The sequence below is a fragment of the Culex quinquefasciatus genome, chromosome 3, assembly GCF_015732765.1.
Source record: "Culex quinquefasciatus strain JHB chromosome 3, VPISU_Cqui_1.0_pri_paternal, whole genome shotgun sequence".
NCBI lineage: Eukaryota > Metazoa > Arthropoda > Insecta > Diptera > Culicidae > Culex > Culex quinquefasciatus.
Window position 1 is genome coordinate 127,313,813 of NC_051863.1, and position 17,781 is coordinate 127,331,593.

The 17,781-nt window shown below is 36.1% G+C and overlaps 1 protein-coding gene across 3 annotated transcripts in view; it reads left to right on the top strand.

Annotated features, from left to right (window-relative positions):
• Positions 1–17,734, top strand: part of LOC6038800 (mediator of DNA damage checkpoint protein 1) — a 35,169-nt gene extending 17,435 nt beyond the window's left edge. For 2 of the 3 annotated variants that reach the window (XM_038259082.1, XM_038259083.1), the window contains 3 exons: positions 6,740–8,464; positions 16,979–17,287; positions 17,358–17,734. In XM_038259082.1, the coding sequence (XP_038115010.1) occupies positions 6,740–8,464; positions 16,979–17,287; positions 17,358–17,572 (2,249 nt within the window). In that variant the 3' untranslated portion in view covers positions 17,573–17,734. Of the gene's footprint in view, positions 1–6,739; positions 8,465–8,543; positions 8,721–16,978; positions 17,288–17,357 lie in introns of those variants that run through there. The other variant, XM_038259084.1, reaches the window with a different exon arrangement.
• Positions 17,735–17,781: the final 47 nt, after the last annotated feature.

Below are 17,781 nucleotides of genomic sequence, written 5' to 3' on the forward strand. Positions count from 1 at the left end.
TTTAACAATTTAAGAATTTAAGAATTTAAGAATTTAAGAATTTAAGAATTTAAGAATTTAAGAATTTAAATTTAAGAATTTAAGAATTTAAAATTTAAGAATTTAAGAATTTAAGAATTTAAGAATTTAAGAATTTAAGAATTTAAGAATTTAAGAATTTAAGAATTTAAGAATTTAAGAATTTAAGAATTTAAGAATTTAAGAATTTAAAATTTAAGAATTTAAATTTAAGAATTTAAGAATCAAGAATTTAAGAATTTTAAGAATTTAAGAATTTAAGAATTTAAGAATTTAAGAATTTAAGAATTTAAGAATTTAAGAATTTAAGAATTTAAGAATTTAAATTTAAAATTAAGAATTTAAGAATTTAAGAAAGAATTTAAGAATTTAAATTTAAGAATTTAAGAATTTAAGAATTTAAGAATTTAAGAATTTAAGAATTTAAGAATTTAAGAATTTAAGAATTTAAGAATTTAAGAATTTAAGAATTTAAAATTTAAGAATTTAAGAATTTAAGAATTTAAGAATTTAAGAATTTAAGAATTTAAGAATTTAAATTTAAGAATTTAAGAATTTAAGAATTTAAAATTTAAGAATTTAAGAATTTAAGAATTTAAGAATTTAAGAATTTAAGAATTTAAGAATTTAAGAATTTAAGAATTTAAGAATTTAAGAATTTAAGAATTTAAGAATTTAAGAATTTAAGAATTTAAGAATTTAAGAATTTAAGAATTTAAGAATTTAAGAATTTAAGAATTTAAGAATTTAAGAATTTAAGAATTTAAGAATTTAACAATTTAACAATTTAAGAATTTAACAATTTAACAATTTAACAATTTAACAATTTAAGAATTTAAGAATTTAAGAATTTAAGAATTTAAGAATTTAAGAATTTAAGAATTTAAGAATTTAAGAATTTAAGAATTTAAGAATTTAAGAATTTAAGAATTTAAGAATTTAAGAATTTAAGAATTTAAGAATTTAAGAATTTAAGAATTTAAGAATTTAAAATTTAAGAATTTAAGAATTTAAGAATTTAAGAATTTAAGAATTTAAAATTTAAGAATTTAAGAATTTAAGAATTTAAGAATTTAAGAATTTAAGAATTTAAGAATTTAAGAATTTAAGAATTTAAGAATTTAAGAATTTAAGAATTTAAGAATTTAAGAATTTAAGAATTTAAGAATTTAAGAATTTAAGAATTTAAGAATTTAAGAATTTAAGAATTTAAGAATTTAAGAATTTAGAATTTAGAATTTAAGAATTTAAGAATTCAAGAATTTAAGAATTTTAAGAATTTAAGGATTTAAGAATTTAAGAATTTAAGAATTTAAGAATTTAAGAATTTAAGAGTTTAAGAATTTAAGAATTGAAGAATTTAAGAATTGAGGAATTTAAGAATTTTAGAATTTAAGAATTTATGAATTTTAGAATTCATTAATTTAAAAATTTAAGAATAAAAAATAAAAAATAGAATTTTTTTTTTGGGAGGGTGATCCAGCCGCACATTGTTGATGTCGAAACCTCTAAACTGGGCCCTCGTCCTGTCACGTCCGTCAGTAGTCATGTCGTACATTACAACTAGAACCAGATCTGCCAATGAATTAGTACACTTCGACCAAATAAACACTGACGCTGTATGGATCTGACTCTAGAATAAATGCACAGTTGTGTGTTATTCATAAGTCCAAAATGTTCAATTATTCATATCAATAAGTCCAAATTTTAATTGCGGATAACTACCTAACTTGAATTGAAAACAAGATTTAAAGCAACCTATCCGAAAGCTACTCTTATCTCAAATCCCCGACATTTTAATTTTTAACCAAAAAAACGTTTCTTTTAAAACCTGTCTGGCTTCTTTTGAAAAAAACAAAAAAAAATAACAGTTGATATTTTACAAGTCGTGAATTGAAAAAGAGACGACCATTTGTTCGTCAGAATTCCAGTAGATCCTCGATTCGCAACAATGGTCGATACAATCATAATCCGACAACCGTTAGTTCAACAGATCAACGAATTTAGTCCGATATCATTTCACTATTGATTGATCGAGACTCTATGGAAATTTTGACAAATCAGATTGGTTTTTATGCTACTTGAATGAAAATCACCGATTCTGATAGAATTACTAAATTCACTGTTACTAATTTTGTCCCTAAATAACTAAAGGCAAAGTATAAAAAGTTGATATTTATAGTTAAAATCCTAAATTCTACAAACACTATTTTTTAAACCCGCATCCTAACCTGACACCCACATTAAGATAGGGAAAAATCACATATGTAGCGGTTCATTGTACAAATGTGATATTTCCACTATCAGAGAACCTCCTTGTCTCGATGACAGCTTACCGGCCATCGATTAAGCCCTGAGACTACGCCAAAGTGGGTTCTCGCAGCATGAAGTGGTGTCCATGTGTAAAAATGGAAGCTTCAGCAATATACTGAACACTTCGATTTTAATTCCACATCGAATCAAATCATACTCTTTGCCAAACAAGCATCAAACCTATGACACTCATTATGACAAAGCCCAGGGAAAAAATAAAAAATAGAAATTTAAAAATTAAGTAATTTAAGAAAAACTTTCAATACATTTGTACAAGATTTATTTTATAATTTTCTAATATTCTTATTTCATAATTTTATAATTACATAATTTCATAATGTCATAATTTCATAATTGTATAATTTCATTTATTCATAATTTAATTGAGCAATTCCAGCTCAAATCTGGAATTTTTCTGGTACTTTTGTACCCGACCCTCTCCGATTTCAATAAACTTTTTACACATGTTATCATAGGCCTATATAAGCCATTTTTGTGTATATGGAGCCAACAGTACTCGAAAATAACATTTGAGAAAAGCGTAAGGTTTTTAAATATTTTTGTATTTTGTAATTTAAAAATTACTGTATCTCGAAGCCGATGCATCGTATCAAAAAGTGGCCAAAGACAAACTTGTAGGAAATTGGGCGGGCTTTCCTTAAAAAATACACTGAAACAAAAATACACGCCACTTCTATGAGATTTTTTGATTTTAAAGTTTAAAAGTTAAATTTCAAGGTGATGTCACGATTTTTTTCGCTCAAAGTTTTTGAGGAAATAGCCAAAAATGTTACAAAAAGACTCACGAAATATGCAGGATGGTATGTCTCTCCTAAAAAAATACAAAAATCATTTGCTAAAACTGTTTTTTTTTTTTTTTTTGAAAAGTGGTCTAAACGTCAAAATTTTCAAAAACCGATAGTGGGAATCGATTTCCCAGACAATTTTACATGAAAGTCTCCATATTGACCATTGTCCTAAGTCCAATCCTTGGGAAGATACAGCGGTTTTAAAAATAAAAATGATGAAAAAACTGATTTTTTTGTGATTTTTTTGGCAATTTCTATATGACCGACTTGGTTTTTTAGTCTCGTAAATATTTTTACCAGAAAGCTCGTCCAATTTCCCATAAGTTTGTCTTTGACAGCATTTCAATTGGATGTATGGCCTTACAGATATAAGTTTAAGAGGCAGTATTTGTAAATATTGCTCGGTTTGTTCTAGAGGTCGTATCGAGGTGCTCCGATTTGGATGAAACTTTCAGCGTTTGTTTGTCTATACATGAGATGAACTCATGCCAAATATGAGCCCTCTACGACAAAGGGAAGTGGGGTAAAACGGGCATTGAAGTTTGAGGTCCAAAACATATGAAAAATCTTAAAATTGCTCGCATTTCCGTAAAACTTCATCAATTCCAACTCTCTTAGATGCATTCGAAAGGTCTTTTGAAGCACTTCAAAATGTGCCATAGACATCCAGGATTGGTTTGATTTTTTCTCATAGCTTTTGCAAATTACTGTTAAAAATTGATTTTTTTAAAACCTTAATATCTTTTTCCAACAGCGTCCAACACCCATACTCCCATAAGTCAAAAGATAGGTAATTTTATGGACTATAAGCCTTTGGAAATAACTTTTTGGCCAATCGCAGTTTTTCTCATAGTTTTTCGATTTTTCTATAACAAACATTTTACAACGTTAGTTTTTGCCCTGTAGGCCTTCATAGCGGCACATATTGGTCTCAATTTTGTCATATTCGGAATCCTCTGACAATTTCACGTAAGTTAGAAGTATTGGAGTTGTAAATTTGATTTCAAAAATAACTAAATAAAACATTTTCGAAAAAAGAAATAGATCTTATTTACCTTGTGATCAAAACGTCAAATGCCGTATTAAGTAGGCGAATATCTTTTTTACCCCTAATCCGACAAAATGTTAAAAAATATTTTAATTCATTTTAAATGGCATTTTTTCCAATCAAATTTACAACTCCAATACTTCTAACTTACGTGAAATTGTCAGAGGATTCCGAATATGACAAAATTGAGACCAAAAAATACCGCTATGGCGGCCTACAGGGCAAAAACTAACGTTGTAAAATGTTTGTTATAGAAAAATCGAAAAACTATGAGAAAAACTGCGATTGGCCAAAAAGTTATTTCCAAAGGCTTATAGTCCATAAAATTACCTATCTTTTGACTTATGGGAGTATGGGTGTTGGACGCTGTTGGAAAAAGATATTAAGGTTTTAAAAAAATCCATTTTTAACAGTAATTTGCAAAAGCTATGAGAAAAAATCAAACCAATCCTGGATGTCTATGGCACATTTTAAAGGGTTTCAAATGACCTTTCGAATGCATCTAAGAGAGTTGGAATTGATGAAGTTTTACGGAAATGCGAGCAATTTTAAGATTTTTCATGTTTTTTGGACCTCAAACTTCAATGCCCGTTTTACCCCACTTCCCTTTGTCATAGAGGGCTCATATTTGGCATGAGTTCATCTCATGTATAGACAAACAAACGCTGAAAGTTTCATCCAAATCGGAGCACCTCGATACGACCTGTTACACATTGGTGAAAAACTCGCTCTTAATTACATTTCTCATAACTGTAAATAGAATATGTTTTTCAGTGTGGTAGAAACCTAAATAGTAAATTAACTTACGTAAATATCAAAACGAGTCAAATCAAAAGTCTTTCATATAGAAATTGCCAAAAACCACCAAAAAACCCGTTTTTTAACATTTTTATTTTTAAAACCGCTGTATCTTCCCAAGGATTAGGCATAGGAAATTCGTCAATATGGAGACTTTATGTAAAATTGTCTGGGGAATCGATTTCCACTACAGGTTTTTAAAAATTTTGACGTTTAGACCTCTTTAAAAAAACAGTTTTAGTAGATGATTTTTGTATTTTTTCAGGAGAGACATACCATCCTGCATTTTTCGTCAGTCTTTTGGTCATATCTCAGGCTATTTCCTCAAAAATTTTGAACGAAAAAAATCGTGACATCACCTTTAAAATTAAGTTTTGGACTTAAAAATCAAAAAAATCTTATAGAAGTGGAGTGTATTTTTCTTTCAGTGTATTTTTTTTTTCGGAAAGCCCGTCAAATTTCCTACAAGTTTGTCTCTGACCACTTTTTGATACGATGCAACGGCTTCGAGATACAGTAATTTTTAAATTACAGAATACAAAAATAATTAAATACCTTACGCCCTTCTCAAATGTTATTTTCGAGTACTATTGGCTCCATATACACAAAAATGGCTTATATAGGCCTATGATATCATGTATACAAAATTTCATTGAAATCGGAGAGGGCCGGGTACAAAAGTACCAGAAAAATTCCTGATTTGAGCTGGAATTGCTCAATTAATTCATATTTTCATAATTCCCGAATTTACGTTTTCGTATTTTGATATATATTTTTTCAAATTTAGTATTTTTAGTTAAATGAATTTCTAATTTCCAGTTTTTTTTGTTTAAGGAATTTTAAATTTTTAATTCCTAATTTCGTTGCGAATTAATAATCGTTGTTATTTTTTTTTTTAAATATACGTTTTTAATCTATTTTTTTAATATTTTTAATCTTTTTTATTTTTCCCCCAAAGAATCTCAATCGAGCTCATTCCGAAATGTCAACTTTTCTTGGGGGGTTACGAAAAGAATGCGCAACATTTCTTAACTCTCCAAAACTCAAGTGATACTTTGCCGGAGACGCATCGGATTAAGCGATTTTCGGACTAATATTCTCATCCACTTTCCCGTAATCTATCCACTGTTCGTGGCCGGTGCCGTGATTGATCAGTAGTCACGATAGGTGCCTTTGAGAGTTGCGAAGTTGTGGTCCATGGAGCAGATCTCCAGTCTTGGCCAATAACGGAGTAGCAACTACGCTATGCTATGAATGAAATAATATGTCAATAGTTTCCGTAGTTCTTGAGATACGAAAATATGGGCATCGTAGATCAAGGTGCACCGCACTCTGGTTAAAATAAATCCTAAATAAATAAATTCAAATCCAATCACTAGCGTGCCCAGGTCCTCAAGGAAGGTGGGGCAAAAATATTAGAGTTTTCAAAAATTTCGTCGTTTATGGACACCCCCTGCCCAATTTTAGAACAAATTTCCGAGGATGGTGGGGCAACTGCCCCATGTTGCCCCACCCTGGGCACGCTAGTGAATCCAATTCAAAATTTAAATTGATGTGTTCCGTTAAACTGTGAGTAATTTCAAATTAGTGATCGATTTGGTGTCTTTTGACCTTGGAAGTTTATGGACACAATTTCATCCAAATAAAAAAAAAATCAAAATTGAAAATTACTTCAAGTTAAAACTCTTTTTCTGATTTATTGAAGCGTGCCAAAACTGAAAAAAATAATAATTTGAAACCATTTATTTTCCAGCTAACCTCTCAAGTGCCTTCAAAGTCCCGGCCGCCCCGGCCCCGCAAGTCAACGACGAAGACGACGACGACGACGTTTACGATCTGGCCACGCAGCAGCTACCACCGCAAAAACTCACCACTGCCCGTTCCCTCCGCAAGGTGAACGTCAAACTCACCAACTGGGCCACGTCCCGCTCGCAAAACACTTCCCTCCGTGCCAACAAAGAGTTCGAGCTGGACGCGTTTGACGTCGCAACGCAGGCACTTCCCGTTGACGACGCGTACGACCTGGCCACGCAGGCACTTCCCCAAGGCGGTCGGGAAGGTGACGACGATGATGCAGACGTAGAGAACGATACGATTCCGTTGGCTCTGCCGGAGGACGCTTACGAGATGCAGACGCAAGCGCTGGTCGCGAAGGACTCTCGGGGTTCGCTCGTGGACGAGGACGATCCGGAGGTGACGCGGAACTTTAGGCCGGCGGTGAACAGCACGTGCCGGCCGTCGATGATTGGCCGCCAGATGGAGGAGGAGGACAAAGAGGAGGAGTTGAACATTTCGCCATCTTCCAACAAGGAAAATCGAACCGAAGTGAATGAAGGAGGAGGGAGGGGGAAGGTGGGGTTGCGGACGACCAAGCGATTGGCGTCTACGCAGGATGATCTGCTCGGGTTTACCGAACCGACGGAAACTGAGGATCTGGACGATGAGTACTGTCTGGCGGCTACGATGCCGATGGCCGACGAGGAGAAGGAACGGTCGAGGAAGTCGGTTTTTAAAGTACCTGAGAATCGGAGCGCCGCTTCGAGCACGAAGAGTTCCCGAACCGGTGCCAGCAGCAGCAGTAGCACCAACAGCGCCATGGAGACACCTTCGCGCTCCAAGCCGGACACGGACACGTGCTCGTTCGAGTTCAACACGCCCGAACATCCCTTCCTGAACATGGCCAAAAAGGAGACCATACTTGCCGTGTCGGACATGATCAAGTCCCAGCAGCCCAAGGCACTTGATCGGTTGGCCCGCAAAAACAAGTACATCTTCGGGGACAGCTCGGATGAGGACCAGGATCCGAACGAACCCGTCTTCAAGAAGCAGGACAGCAAACTCTCGGTCATGAAGTACGATCGGGACGAACCAAAAGTCGAGCAACCCGCGGCAGCAGCCGCCGCCGAGCGGCGTTCCGCCCGCGACAAAAAGAAGAGCAAGCGATTTTCAGAGGACGGCGAAGACGACACCAGCAGCAGCAAGGCGTCCACAAGCTCTTCAAAGTCCAAAGCGTCAACCTCGTCGCGTCCCAAAAAGCAGGTCGACGAGTCCGTCGATTACGAACCCTCAGTCACGGTCAGCGAGTCGACGACGCGATCGCGAAAGCGCAAAGCCGCTGAAGAAGCGCCTTCCGCTCCCGCCGCCCAGCCAAAGCCATCAAAATCCAGCAAGACGACCGTCGTCGCTGAGGTCGCCCCCGAACCCGCCAAAACGCGTGGACGGCCCAAGCGCACCGTGGCGGATCTACCGCCACCACAACCAAAGGTGGAACCCAAGCAGGAGCGCTCCAGCAAACGTACAAAGCAGAAGCAGCCTCCGGAGGAGGATGACGGAGAATCGGCGAGTGAGGCCAACACCAGCACCGGGTCGGCCGAGTCGTCGTCGTCTGGGACGCGCAAGTCAAGTCGTGTCGCAAAGCCACGGCTCATGTTTACCAAGATGAGTCCGGAGCCGTACAAGCGGATGATTACGCGAGCTGGTAAGTTGAAACGGAACTGAACTGTTGAACTGTTGCATGACAAACTTTTAAATTTTTTGCTGTTTTTTGGACAATTTAGCGGCACGGAAGGGTCAACAGAGATAAAATTCTTTTGTTTCGCTTGATAAAGCGAAATCGAACGGATATGGATATCGGATCTCTTATAGTTAGAGTTGTTTAGTTTTAGTTTGTAGTTTTAAGCTGTTTCTTTTTTGTTGATCTGTTTCAGAATAAATTCTTTCTTAACCCGTTGTAATTAAAACCCTTCGATCCGCAAGCCGGAAGCAGTTCATTAACCATCGGCACATTTTCTCAGCATAAAAAAATCCGTCGACGCAACACGGCTAATCTTTTACGATTGCAGCGATTCCACGTCAAACTAGCGTCAAAAATGTTAGGTACATAACAGCTGCCCTACTTTTCAAAAAGAGGATTTGCGAAAATCGTCAAAAACGTCATTTTTTGGGCCACCCTTGACTCGGCTAGAACTACCCTAATTGACAAATTATTTTGACCTTGCACTTTTGATTTGGATCCGTGCCTGTTTGGCGTGGAAACGCTGTATGTACAACATGGAAGGTATTGTTTCGATTTGAAACAAATTGAGTCAGCTGTTGTGCCGGAAAGCTTTACTCTCTATGTTTCCACCAATTAACATTTCATTGTATGTTTTGTTTATTTTAGTGAAAATTTGTCTATCGATTCCTTATGACCAAAGAAATTTGAAGCTTATCTATCTATACAAAAGTGCAATGAACTTATTTCAAAATCCATATCAGAATAGATTTTCTGATTGATTTGGTGTCTTCGGCAAGGTTGTTCTAAGGATTAGGTTATTGCTCGTATTGACTGATCTGTGTTTTTGTGTGGTTTTACAGAAATAAATAGCAAAAATGACTTTAGGGTGGTTTTTAACCATTAAATTAGCACAAAAAATTTAAAAAGTGGCTGGAAAATGATGAGAAACAGAATAGGCAAAAGGTTATGATTGGAAGTTGTAAAATAGGCCTAAAACTACAAATATAAAACAAAAACGTTACTTAATCCACCTTTAGGTGGATGGTACCTACCTCATATTTATAAAGTCAATACATTCAGTAAAAATAGCAACATGTTCAACAAATCAACTTTATTACTCATTTCTTTTGATAGGGTTCACAGACCTTAAATATTTCTGGATCATCGGCAAGGTCTGGTAACACTTAAGTGCTAATAACTTTTGATAGGGTTGTCAGATCCTCGATGCTTTAGAATTATTTGGAAGGTCTTTCCATTATCTAACTAACGCCGTATCGCATCAGGGACCCGGACATCATTTTCATCGAAATATCTGAGATCCGGCCTCCAAAAAAGTGTATAAATAACACTTAAGTGCTAATAACTTTTGATAGGGTTGTCAGATCTTCAATGTTTTGGACTCATTGGAAAGGTCTTTTTAATACCTTTCTGAAAATGTATAACATGATAGGTTTTCTTGCAAAAACCATTTTTTTTTTGCAATCTTCCGGACATTCGCCAAAATCGTTTTTTAAGCATAACTTTTGAAGTACTTAACTTAACTTGCTGATTTTAAATAGAGACCTATGGGACCCCATGACGGATCGAATGAGACTAAAACGGTCAAAGTCCGTTCATCCAGTCCGGAGATAATTGAGTGACAATTTTTTTGTCCACCCACCTACACACATCCACACAGACACTTGCTCAGAACATGATTCTGAGTCGATATGTATACGTGAAGGTGGGTCTACGAGGTCAAACTAATAAGTTCATTTTTCGAGTGATTTTATAGCCTTTCCTCAGTAAGGTGAGGAAGGCAAAAATAAAGAAAATGAAAAAAAACTACTTAAAGTTAATGATGAAAAATAAAACAAGAAAAGTTAAGTTAATCGTCGAAACAACTGGTCAAAATGAACTCCTAAATATGGGAAAAATAAAAAATAAATCGATAAAGAATTGGGCAGTTGAGTGGCTCTTGAATGATTTGATGTAAAATTGAATCATATCACTTTGTGAATACAAAGAGACGAGTTGTTCCTTTTTTTTCTTTGTATTCACAGTAATGCATTCTGCTAAAACGCTCAACCAAACCACAATATCACTTTGGTTGTATCCACGTGAACATTTGTCGATTAGGAGTTTCACAAGCTTTTGATCAGCATCATCTCAACTAACTGGACTTTAAAATGTGAAGGTCTTGCCTTGTTTCGTGCATCTATTTTTTTTTTTTTTTTCAAGTTGGCAAATTTGTTTACAAGGAATGTGAAGATGAAAGATTGAAAAAAATGATTCTTTTAATGATTCTTGTTTAAAATTGCTCGGGAACACGATAGCTATTAAATAAAAGAATAATAAAAAAATATCTAAAACCAAGTTTTAAAACAGAAACTGTAATTTCCTATAAAATGCAACCAGAAGAAAGACGTTTTTGTTCACCTAGTATATGAATGGTTTTTTATTCGTAAACTAAAAAAATGAATTTTAAAATTCAATGTTCAAAAAACACAGATTTAAATATTCAAAAATTTTAAATTTACAAATGTTACATTCAAAGTTCCAAAACTCAAAAGTCAAATTCAAAATTAAAAAAAGGAAAAAACGTTACATAATCCACCTTAAGGTGGTTGGACCCTAGCGCAGCCAATCTTTCGAAGGGATCCTAGAGAGTGCCTTAGGTTAGATGACGCCTAGCACTCTTCTTGTCATTTATTAACATTTGTAGTGCACCATTGCATCGGAATGCATTGAAACATCACAAGCGTTAAAGCGGCCAGGCCTACTGCGTAAAGCCGTATCGCAGAGATGACTCGTAATTGGGTTGAGTTTGAGCACTGAGTGTTCGAACAACAACACAATTCTGAATCGACAGGGGAGGAAGAAGCGTGGGGACACACCACCATACGCTCCGTGATTTGGTTGTATTCGTTGGGAGCACCATGCTAAGAAGGTTTGGTACTCCGGGACCCTCTGGGATGGGACATTGTATTTCCACGAATGTCCTGGACACTATTTGCCGTGGTTATAGCGCCACAACTCGCTCTCTGTAACAGTAGTCCTAATTCCAGTCCAAGCTCACCAAGTCGTCATGGCCTAGTGGTTAGCATTTTTGCTTACCAACCCTAAGGACGGAAGATCGAGCCCCGCCTCGAGCGACTTTGATTTTTCGTTCATATTCTTCATTTCAAATTTATGTGTTCTAAACTTTCTCGTTGGGAGCAGATGGGAATCGAACCCAGAACCATTCGCTTACAAAGCGAACACCGTAACCAGTCAGCCACGGCCGCTCCCCTCATTTATAGAGTGATTCCAACCCGCCTAAAGTGTCCACATGGTTTATGGATCTCCCCTAACGTAATCGCAGCACCTAAGAGGTCCTAATAAAAATAACAGACTACCTACTAGGGTTTCATGAAAAAACCATCCTTTTTGCCTTCCTCACCTCACTGAGGCAAGGCTACAAAATCACTCGAAAATTGAACTTCCTAAATATACTTACCTTCTAGATATACCTTCGCGTATACATATCGACTCAGAATCAAATTCTGAACAAATGTCTGTGGGGATGTGTGTAGACATGATTTTTTTTCCACACGATTATCTCAGAACTGACTGAACCGACTTTGGCCGGGTCAGCCTTATTCGATTCGTTTTGGGGTCCCATAAGACCCTATTAAAATTTATTCTGTTTAGTAAAGTATTTAAAAAGTTATGCTAAGAAAAAGATAATTGTATCTACAAAAAAGGGTGATTTTTTGCATAACCTCAAAAGGCCGGGTCTTTTTGTTTACGTGCGAGAGTCGCGCCAGATGCGAAACGCCCGGTTGCCACATTGCTTCAAATGAAAGTCTGCATGTTTTCTGGAAAAGTCTGCATCAGGTAAATATTTTTTCATAAACTTATTTTCATTATTACTTTGTAAATATGAGGAAGGCATCAACCACCTAATGGTGGATTAAGAAACGTTTTACCATAATTTTAATTTAATATGAAACGGTTTTTTTAACATAACTTCAGGGTTGCGAATGAGCGAGCGAGCCAGAATCCGTGCTCGCTCATTCATGAGCATGAGGACTTAACAGGTAGCTCGTGCTCGCTCATGCTCAACGCATGCGCTCGCGCTCAATGAGCGCTCATTAGCAAATCAGGTAGATTTCTAGTATTGTTTATGAATCTGGCACAGGCCAATTGGATTACCACTTTTGAAGATAATTTCATCGCGAAAAAGGGACATGAACTCATCATAGTTGCATTGGTAATTTAATTTTGGTTAACCGCGGTAAATTCATCAAATTATTCGTTGGCGTCGAACTGTCAAAAATTGATCGCGGTGGATTTCAAGGGATGTGGTAATGGTAAATTTATGAAACTTTAATGTTGTCAGCCTATATATATATTTTTTTTTCAGAGTTTGATAATTTAGAAAACTAGTTTTGATTAATTTCCCGATAAATGAAAAATGGCTGACACGCAAGTAAAGTGTCTTAATTTGCTAAGAATCCCAGACACTCTTTTTAGCTTATTTCACTTTCAAATTTAGAGTAAACTGTCAAGGAACGGAATTTTTAGGTCTTACATAAGCTGTAAATAGGATGGTAATCGATTTATTTTTATATTAAAACATGTTTTTACTTGTGAGCACGCTCAATTCTCATTTATTTATTTGGATCGACTCCAGCATATAAATAAGATAATTGATGTGAAAATTATCTAAGACACAGATTTGACATTTATTATGCAAAATTATTTACAAATAATTGACTAAACAAGATGAGGTGCCCAGGAATTAAAACATGACTAAATTTATTACCAAAAAACATATTTGTGTTCCTTAAAAGATACTTTTCAGCTTTATTAAATAGTTCACTTTCACGTGTCACTCTATTATCAACTTTTTTTTATTAATCGAACTATTTCTGCACAGTAAAAAAGTGTACATTTGGAAGTTGTAATTTTGTAAGGTTGAATATTACCTCTTGAATGTTATAATTTTACCTCGATTTAGACTGAAAAAGTTGCATTACACTAGAAAAGTGGCAAAATTACACATTTTCAGAAGTAAAATTACGCATTTTTCTAACATAAAAGACGTACTTCCCAGATGTAATATTTCTATGGTTTTTTTTAACTGTGTAAAGATCTTAATGTAACACCTTAACCTTAACTCTGACTCCAAAACAAGTTTCAAAACAAAAAAATATGACAAATAACTTCATCCAATATTATTAAGATTAGCCTATTCAAGCCTCCATAAAAAAAAACAACCTCGAAGCTCTGCTGAAAAAAAAAAAGTTGTTATCGTTTGCCCGTTACAGGTAAAAAAATACCGCTCATTTTGCTCAATGAGCAAAAATGAGCGCGAGCGCGAGCAATGAGCATTTTCGCTCATAAAATAAATGAGCAAACACGAGCACGAGCAAACGTGACTAGCTCGCGTCGCGCTCCTCCTCACGAATGAGTGAAAAATGCTCGCTCATGAGCGGATGAGCGCTCAAACTCGCAACACTGCATAACTTTTTAAATGCATGATGAAACTGCATGAATTTTAATAGCAACTTAGGGGACGTTAAGACGGATCGATTAAAACCATTCCGGCCAAAATCGGTTGAGCCTGTGACGAGATATTCCAGTGGCATTGATTTGGTACACATGTCTACATACAGCCAAACACACAGACATTTGCTCAGCTGGTGATTCTGAGTCGATATGTACAAATGAAAGTAGGTCTAGGAGGTCTAATTAAAAAGTTCATTTTCCGAGTGATTTTATAGCCTTTCCTCAGTAAGGTGAGGAAGGCAAAAAGAAAAATTTTGAAAAAATATTAAAAACTCAAAATCTTCTAAATTCTAAAAATTTTATTTTCTTAAATTCTTAAAAATTTTAATACAATTTTCAAAAATCTAAAACTCAAAAAAATCTAATGTTCTAACAATTCAAATTCTGAAATTCTTAAAACCAATTTCTAACATATTTTTTTTAAATTGAGACATTTAAAATATTAAAGTTTAAAAAAATATAAAATAAAAATTCAAAAAGTAAAAATTCTAAAAAAAATATAAAACACGTGGACACTTTTAAGAGGGGGGGGGGGGGGGGCGGGTTCGAGATTTCCAAAAAAGTGTCCACGTGGCTTATGAATGGTCCCCTGCAAAAATTTCTAAAATTTTTAAATTTTAAAATGTTTTTTTTTATTTTAGAAATTTTGTGAGATTAAAAATTACGATCAAGTGCAATAATCATCACAAAGAACTGCCTCGGTACTGCACATCGAAAAATTACAACAAAAAAAAAAAACAAAAAAAAATGTATTGACCCAAACATGCTAAAAATGATTCTTAACGCAGGTTGGGGGGGGGGTGCATTTTAAATTGATTCCAGCTGATTGCACTAAATTTTCCATTGAAATTTTGATATTTTTTGAAAAATATTATTTTGTCCCCTGATTTTTCGGTCCGCATTTGAAGGACAAAAACTTTTATAAATATTTGTACCAGCCTAAGTGGACCTAATAAAAATAAGTAATGAAAAAAACGCTCCCTATTGTAAAAACTCTATTTCTTTGGTAATGCACCGAATTATAACCATTTTTGGCATTCACCTTTTTAATAATTTTAAAATTTGTTACCGTAAACTGGGGTGACATTGATAGCCCGGGGTGACATTGATAGAAATTTGATTTGGCCACTAACTTTGATAGAACCAATATAATAGTCACATTTTTGCACATATGTTCGATAATAAGGTAGCCCTCAGTGCTAATATACAAATTCTCAAAAATGTTGAGCTACGAATTTGACGGGCATTTGAAAAACCTATCAAAGTCACCCCGGGCTATCAATCTCACCCCAGTTTACGGTACTTAAAAAAAGTGTTTTCAAATAGCTGAGAAATGTATCTATTATGTATGCTTATTTTTAACATTGTCTATCCGACCTTTGATGGCTGAGATATGGCTTTGCAATTTCTGGAGTTTTTTTTAGATAAGGTCCAATAAACAAAATTTTCAGTTTTTGCTTTTTGGGTGTTTTTGAATACCCCTGACCCATGCTTTACATAAGATTTTCCAATGCTGTTCGACCAATGCCATGTTGTTGTTTTTTATAAGAACTGGCAACAAAGTTCATAAGATTTTCCTATGGATTTTATAGCTTGAACATTCGCTATTTACAAATGTCAGCAGTGTGAAAATAACTTAAAACAATGTTATATCACCCAAACTTTAACATGGCGTCGGAAGAGAAAACTTGTGGGAAGTTGTTTCCGAGTGGAGGACCCGTAAAGTAAGTTATTGCTTTTTAATTTTTTATGGCATATAAACTATTACTTCATTACATTTACAGGACCACAATCGAAGTCGATTCCGTAGGCTCGGTCCAGATCAATAGTGAAAACGAAGCGACGAGCCCATCCCTGAGCGCCAATTCACCGATCGAGACGCCAGTTGGAGGCTCCGGCAAGGACGGCATCTTGTGCCCCCGGCCAAAACGGACTCGCAAAATCTAACGTAAGTACACATGTTTGAAATTGAACCAGTAATTAACCTAAATTTCACTCCACAGACCGATCCGGTGGAATAAATCCCGAGCTTCAGCGAGAGTGACGCGACGAGCTCTTCCCGGAAAACAATTCTGCCGATCGAGACGCGAGGCTCTTGCACGTCCCGGATCGCCGTTCTTTGACCGCCAAGGGCACAGATTTCGTGGCCGCCGGACAGATCTGGTACGGAATCGGAGAAATCCGGGAAAGTAAAGAGGACATCCTAGTGAACCTGCTTTGGCGCGACTCTTCGGGGACCGGTGATGAAAACGGATTAGAGAGCATCGTTCTGGAGAACTTTGGCCTTCACAGTTTTCCAATCGAATCTAGATCTCAATTTGATATGTATGCCAGTATAAAACAATAATAATAAACACTGATATCCATAATAACATAATTATTAAAGTCATGAAAACCTTCTTACAAATATCATAAGATTGCTCTATGAAAAACACTGATTTCCATAATAAAACAATTGTCGATGTCATAAAAATCTTCGTACCAATATCATAAGATAGCTCGATGAAAATCTTAAGTAACGGCTTTGTCAAATTTCCCCTCCCAGACATAAGAAAATCTTATGACATTCGAATAAAATCCTGATGTCGAATGATCAAAAGACGTTCTTATGGATTTCGCCAGTACTTTTTTCTGAGTGAAGACAATCAAACCAAGAATTATTCTAGGTTGTTGGCTGCTATTGAAACCGCTTTTAGTAATGAATATTACAAAAAATACAAATTTGGATATTGAATCTTTTTGAAAAAATAAATACTCCAGAAACCCAAAAATAATCTTTCACATTTAAAATATCACTTTGTATATCACTCGTGCTCTGTTCTTTGAAAAACCTGGTAAGTAGAGACCTTATTATTACCAATGCATGCCACCTTTCAAAACTTCGATATCCATATCCGTTGGTCTACACTGCGCACTACTCCGCACACAAATGTTTCACCACAAACACCAAACTCCTTCCAGGTGGCACCATCGTGGACCTGCCCGAGCTCGCCTCGATCCTCGTGTCGGACCGCGTCTACCGCACGTACAAATTCCTGTGCGCCATGGCGCGCGGCATCCCCATCGTGGGCCAGCCCTACCTGGAGGAGGTGCAGCGGCGCCGCGAGCTAGTTGACCCGTGGGACTTTATCCTGGCGGACGGCGAAATGGAGCGGCGGTTCAAGTTCAGCCTGAAGAAGTCACTGCAGCTGGCGAGCGAGGCGAAAATCTTCCAGGACTATTCGATGTTTGTGACGCCCAGCACGAAGCCGCCGCCGGACGAGCTGCAGCGTAAGAATGGGGGGTCTTTTTCCAGGGGAAACGTTTGATTGATTTTGTGTTTTTGTGTTTTTTTTTGTAGTGATTATGGCGAGCGCCGGAGGGCGGGTCATCAAGTTCCCGGGCCAGCAGCCGAAGCATGCGGACAAGCTGTTTGTGGTTTCGCACGTGGACGATAAGCAGCTGTGGCCCAAGATGCGGGAGATGTACCCGTCCATCACGATCATCAGCACCGAAGGGTTCATGCAGTCGGTGATGCAGCACTACAAACACTTTCGCAACTATCGATTGACTTGAGGGTGTGCTGGTGATGCTGCCTGCCAAGTTGTTTTGTTTTACGCCCCAGTTACAAATTCAAGATTGCCATGTGCCACAAGTTTGACCAGATTTCAGGACAAATCAGACAGTAAGGACCATGTACTATTTTTAAGATGTTGCTAATAAAGCAGTTATGAACAAGTTGAAGCTGAGGTGGAAGATTTTCACAATTTTTAAATAGAAAGAAC